General features: G+C 36.6%; 1 protein-coding gene across 2 annotated transcripts in view; it reads right to left on the bottom strand.

The window, feature by feature from the left end:
* Nucleotides 1–313: 313 nt before the first annotated feature.
* The window catches only part of LOC106869842 (zinc finger protein ZFP2), an 8,039-nt gene continuing 1,746 nt past the window's right edge, over nucleotides 314–6,606 (bottom strand). The window contains exons 1-2 of one of the 2 annotated variants that reach the window (XM_014915744.2): nucleotides 5,295–5,878; nucleotides 314–3,368 (exon numbers count right to left, since the gene is read on the bottom strand). In XM_014915744.2, coding sequence (XP_014771230.1) covers nucleotides 939–2,972 — 2,034 coding nt within the window. In that variant the 5' untranslated portion in view covers nucleotides 2,973–3,368; nucleotides 5,295–5,878 and the 3' untranslated portion in view covers nucleotides 314–938. Of the gene's footprint in view, nucleotides 3,369–5,294; nucleotides 5,879–6,606 lie in introns of those variants that run through there. The other variant, XM_014915746.1, reaches the window with a different exon arrangement.

The raw sequence follows: 6,606 nt of genomic DNA, 5'->3' as shown, positions 1-6,606 counted from the left end.
GACATCTATCTATATATATATATAAATATATATAAACATAAATATATATATCAATATATCAATATATAAAATATATATATATATATATATATATATACTAGCAGCTAAGCCCAGTTTCACCCAGTCGGTTTGGATGATGTGGCTGTAAAACCTACTCTGTGTAAGCATTCGACTTGTTTGGGCATGCTTACATTAAAAAACGATTTTACAATGACTTTTTTTCTGTCAAAACACTAAAAATAACTGACCAACATTAAAAAAAAAACAACCAAGATTAAACCAAATCAAGAAAGAAATGAGATAAAACATGATGTCAAAAATATAAAATTGCTGTTTATTTCTCAAAATTGAACATTTATGTAAAGTTCAATGATTGAAAATAGAAATTGAAATAAATAAATTAATTGGAATTCTTCCTTGTTTCCACAAACTGAACATAACTGAACGTGATTTTTGAAGTGAGGGGAGTGGGTTTAATTAGATGCTGAATGGATTTCTTGTGTTCTTTAATTAACAGAAAAACTAATTAATGAGAACAACTTACATTCATTTATAACAACAAACTCATTGAAGGTATCATTTCCTCTCTCCTTATTTAATGATCTCTTCTTGACCCACCGACAACAACTGGATTGATTTACAAATCCAAAATTAATGCAGAAGGTTTTTAAGCTGACCCAGATTGGAGTTGAGAGTCACTGCTAAGTAGAATCAACGCTAAATAGAGAGTCAATGCTAAGTAGACTGATGTAACTATCACCATGGTAACAGTTATTATTAATAGTGTCATGTTACCGACATCAAGGTCAGGTTTTTCATCAAAACAAGATATCTACGTCAGGTTTGTCATTACAATACTTGTCAGGCTTGAATGACATTTGGAGTACCTGCTAAACATCCAGTAGCCAAAATTACAAGATTTATAACTCGTTTCCACACTACGTAAGGGAGTGGACCACTTGTGAGAGAGCTACTGTCTGAGAAGTGGTTGGTACAACAGAATGTGACGAAGTAACGCTGTTAGGGATGGTCAGAGACATTTGAGGTGAAAAATGTAGGGCCACATCACTTTGTAAGGGAAGAGTTTGATGGATAGAGGAGACAGGTAATGTTAATGTCATTGAACCAATAGCAGGTGACTGCTGGTCAGTGACAACCACCATAGAGTCATGTGATAAGGTCACATCCTGGACAGTGGGCATTGACACATCAGCCGACACATCTTGTAACTGTTCAGATATTTGCACTGCGTGAGAAGCAGTTATTTCACAAGTTTCTTCGGGGTGTAATGAAATATCATGAGACAAAGTTATTTCATTTGGGGTTTGAGGTACCACATACATTTCTTCTAGAGAGCTCGATACAGAAGTGATGGGTACTGCTAGGGAAGATGGATCTTCTTGTGTAACAGAAACAGTCAAAGGAGACATTGTTTGTTGTGGGATAGACACAGTCAGAGGAGACACAACGGGCTGAGCTATGGTTACTGGTAGCTGTGAAGTAGTTAATTGGATTTCCTCAGTAGGTTTTGAATAGAGAGACTGAGAAGTAGGTACATCTTTCAGCTTATTTTCAGCAATACTAACTGCCAGAGATGAAAGAACAGCAAGACCTTTGTGGGTTTTTTTGTGTCTAGTAAGATCCGTTTGGGTACAGAAACACTTGTCGCAACAATCACAATGATATGGACGTTCACCAAGATGTTGTCGCCTTTTGTGGGTTTTGAGAGCTGAAGATTCCCGAAATGACTTATCACAAAGATCACATAAATAAGGTCTTTCGTTTGTGTGGATGCGCCGGTGCCGCAGCAGGCTTCCGGCAATATGAAAGCTCTTTTGACAGAATTCACAGTGATGTTTCTTCTCTTTGTCACTTCCATGTGAAGTACGCATATGGACACTTAAACTGCTCGGCTGCTTATAAGAGAGACCACACAATTCACAAATGTAAGGTTTTTTGTCTGGTGAGTGCGTCTTTTTATGAATGGTCAGTGAACATTGGGTTGCATAGTTTTTCCCACAGACCTCACATGAAAAAGGTCGGTCCCCAGTGTGAGAACGGATGTGAATGCGAAGCTCTCCTGGACTACGGTAAGCTTTGTCACATCTGTCACATTTATGAGGCCTTAAACCAATATGTTTTAGTTTGAAATGAACATTTAAGTGACTAGAGACAGTAAATGACTTATCACATTGGTTACATTTATACGGACGTTCTCCAGTGTGGAGTCTTTCATGGGCCACCATTGCATAATAACGACTGAAGTTCTTATCACAATAACTACACTTATATGGCCGGTCACCAGTATGGATTCTCCGATGAGTGGTCAACAGATGTTTACGTTTAAATGTGGCATTGCAGTATTCACACTGGTGCACTTTAGCACTGCGCTTAGCTGCTTCGTTGCAATCCTTAGACAGAGTTGTGATATCACCATTTTTATCTTCATTAGGATCACACGTCTTAGAGACATCAGCAACAGTTGACGTAGAGGTTGGGTCCGATACAGTTTCTTTACTGTTGCTAACAACAGTTGGTCTTTTACTGCGTTGTCCAAGAGATTTTATTTTGAAATGCAGTCGCAAGTGTTCAGAAAGGTCATCAAGTAACTCAAACCCTTTGGAGCAGAGTCCACACTGATACCGGGTACGCAGATGTTCTTCAATATGGCAAAGCATATTGCTAGCTGTGGTGAAAGTGAGGCTACAGAAACCGCATTTATAACAAGGGACAGTCTCATGTGTTTTCATGTGTGCATTGAACTGCACTGATTTGGCAAAGTTGCGACAACATATTGCACATTTGAAAGGCTTCTTCAGGTGTGTCCTCAGATGTGTTGACAATAAAGATTTGTACAAAAATTCAGTGGAACAAATGTCACACGAGAAAGTATGAATTTTTTTATGCTGTGAAAGATCAGCCAAAGATGTAAATATTTCATTACAATATTTACATTGGAAGTTTTCAGCCATTTTGGAAAATACCTTACAAAAATGTGCTGCTGATGTTGTTGATGATGATGGAAGATAGACACACAGACAAAGAGATAGGAACGTGCGAGTGCAAAGTAATTATTAAACTATTTCATAGCAGGTCTCTCTGTAGAGATTTGACTATGCTTTAATCCATGTATAAATATCCACATATCATCATCATCATCAAACTGTCAGTAGATATTTCTATTAGAATCTGAAGACATGGCAGGAGTAAAGCTTTACCATTGTGGGTGGTAGTGCTTCAGTTGTCCAACCATGAACATTACAACTCTTATGAAACAGATTCAACAGTCAGAATTGATGTAATATTGAAGAATAACACCAGTTCCATTGCATAGTTCAAGTGGCCATGAGCAGTTTTATCAGGATATTCTGAAAATAAATAAATAAATAAAATAAATACACAACAGAGAAATGTGACAGGAAATCAGGGAGGGGGAGGCATCAATCAATAAGTTATGATGTGAAACAAAGAGGGGGAGGCACCAATCAACAGATAATTATATGAAACAGTTTTCTTTCTTTCTTTTCTTATAAAGCATCAAACATTTTTTTTTTTTGTCTTTTCTTATAACGTGAAAATATTGTCTGCCTCATCTGATTATCATATTTGATGTCTTATATGATAAGACACAGTTGTAAATTGAAAACAAATTTAAAACTAGCCCTGAATGAGTTAAGGAATTATCTTAAAATAGAAACAAAACAATCTACCTTTCCTAATTTAATCAGCAACAGAAGGGATTGTATTTTTTTAGTTTCCCATCCTCTTTCTCTTCAATCCTGGCATCAAACAGACATGATGAGTCAATTAGTAAGCAGCTTCTCTTTACCTTAACTATTTTTGTTATGTCTGGTTTATCATTATTAAATTCTGCCAAGGTAGACTTTTTGACATCAAATGGCTATGAGGGTCCACCTGAGTACAATAGGAATCAAGGGGTCCATAGGCAAAAATTCGTAGAGAAGCACTGTTCTGCAACTGCCAAATTTTCTGATGATTAGATTGATAATTTGCCTGTGGTTTACTTAGCCCAGATGCACTCTGTATCTCCATCACCCTCAGATTCTGAGCTGAGATAATCTGGGAGAATAAGGTGTTTGCACTGCCAATCTCTTGCTAAGCTTCATATATTGTCATCAACTGAATGCAGGTCGCTATGGTTGCCACAAGATAAACTTAGTGATAAAACAAATCCTAGTCGGAGTAAATAACCCTTTAACTATGGAGCCAGTGGGCAACTATTGTCCCAGGGCAAAAAGAATTTAACTTGTTGTGGTGGTTGGGAGGGGGGGGCGATAGAAGCAGATGTTTCAAATGGGATGCCACTACCAGCATAGTTTATTTCCTCCATCAGATACCCTTAATATTGTAGCAGAAGTGACAAATATCCTGAACAAGGCACTGAAATACTATAACCTTTTGTTAAATTACATTTTCCAGCCTTTTAAGACGTTCTGAGGAGCTGAAACACTGACAAGGAACTTTTGACTTTATTAACATCCAGACTTAGAAAAATATCCGTAATGCTTGGTTAATTCTGTATCTCAGTTTTGTCATAATCTGCAGATAATGCCGCAGTTCTCAGGTACAATGTATAATTGAGGATGTGTGTACACCTCTGTATTTTGTTTATTTACTGATTTCTTTTCCTGCCTGTTTTTACTCTTTTTGTAACCATTTTCTTACTATTTACCTTAGTAAATTGTGCTGTTTTTCACAAGATATATTTATTTATCTATTTATTATCATTATTGTATGTCTTCTCTTTATGTTACTCAATAAGTTTCTTGATAACATTCACTTTAAAATGTAAAAACACAAGTCAGACTGCCGAGCAAGACGATATTTTGGCCGACTCAAATCTCCTAACATGTTTATAGATACCATAGGTAAGTAGAAGCAGCACTGTCAAATACGTGAGTTTTATCAATGGTACATCTAGGTAGACTTGGATTAAGAAGAGAAACAAAAAATATTTAATTTTTCATATCAGTAATGTTCGGTTGATCATATAAACATTAGATTACTTTCGTTCGTCGCTACAGAATATCCATCTAAATTTCTAAAGTTGGTATCAATAAATTCTAATTAGCTGGAACATAAAAACACAAAATATATAGTGACTTGAAAAAAGTAAACATCAACATTTTGTGTTAAATTTACGAAAGAGTGTAAACACAAATCAAAAGAAGACCATATTAAACATTATTTCATACATACAAAAGAAAAAAAGATTATTTCATATGTACTGAAATGTATAAGTAGTTATTAAATAATGAAACGATGTATAATACCTGATATGTGTCAACATGATACTTATAAAGGATGCAACATGTAAAATTCGGCGGCATCGCACGAAAGTCGCAGATTTGGAAAGAAATATGGCGATGGCATTAGAATAAGGGAGGTTATTCTAGCTTTAGCATCAGTCAGTGTTACACCAGCGAAGTGATTCGAGAAGCAACGAAAGAGAAAGTTCTTGTTTATAATTATAAACATGAAGTGATGAAGTTATTTAAGAATTGATTTGTGATTTGACTCGAAGAAATATTTTCTACAATTAGAAAATGGCGGTAACAGAGAGGCAAGGGAGGTAATTCTGGATGTATGGTTCTCACTTCTATGATTCTAGCAGACTACAAACAAATTTGATATTTCTTGATGTTAAAAATCAATCGATTCTAAATTTAAATTTAAAGAGAAAGATAGATATTCAGTGAAACTTTTTCTAAAACTCTGAAGCTTTATACACCCTATATAATTAGGTCGTTTCAAATTAATCTAATAGGGTGTTGCTATGCAACTCTATAACTTAGAAAATGGCGCTATGACAGCGTTGCATGGCTAGATAACAAGTTGGCAGGGTTTCTCAAATTGGACGAACACGCGCGCGCACACATACATACATGTGTATGTGTGTATTTTAACCAAAGCATCCAGTATTATAGATTCATTTTCAAACTGATAGATCATCATCATCATCTTTTAACGTCTGTTTTCCATGCTGGCAAGGGTTGGACAGTTTGACAGGAGCTGGCCAGCCAGAGAGCTGCACCAGGCTCCAATTGCCTGTTTTGGCATCGTTTCTGTGGCTGGATGCCCTACCTAATAGCAAGCTCTTCTCAAAGTGAACTGGGTGCACGGCACCAGAACAGACACTTTTACATGGAACTGGTATGGATGCTTTCACGTGGCACCGGCATGGGCACTTTTAGATGACACCAACACAGGTGATTTTATGTGGCACTAGCTTAGACACTCTTATGTGCCACCAGCATAGGTGCTTTTTATGTGACACCAGCACCCATAAGCGCTCAAGACAAAGACCTCTTGGCTGAGAGAGGAACATAGAAGACCGTTACTTGTAAGGTTATGAAATTACAGCCCCTGTGGATATTTCATAACAGTACTAGTAACGCTTTCAAATTGCACCACAGGAGCAGCAATTTCATAGCAATTTATTCCCTGCACCCTGTATCTATATATGTTTGTATTACTTTGGTCAAACCATCTTCTTGCTATTCTGAGTTTACCTATAGGCACCCACTGGATCTTCAGGTAAATTGCTTGAAGGAGCTCTGTGTGTGTGTGATGATATATATATAT

This window comes from Octopus bimaculoides, chromosome 20 (assembly GCF_001194135.2).
Source record: "Octopus bimaculoides isolate UCB-OBI-ISO-001 chromosome 20, ASM119413v2, whole genome shotgun sequence".
Classification (NCBI taxonomy): Eukaryota; Metazoa; Mollusca; class Cephalopoda; order Octopoda; family Octopodidae; genus Octopus; species Octopus bimaculoides.
Note: the sequence above shows the minus strand (reverse complement) of the source record. Positions and strands in the feature narration are given on the sequence as shown.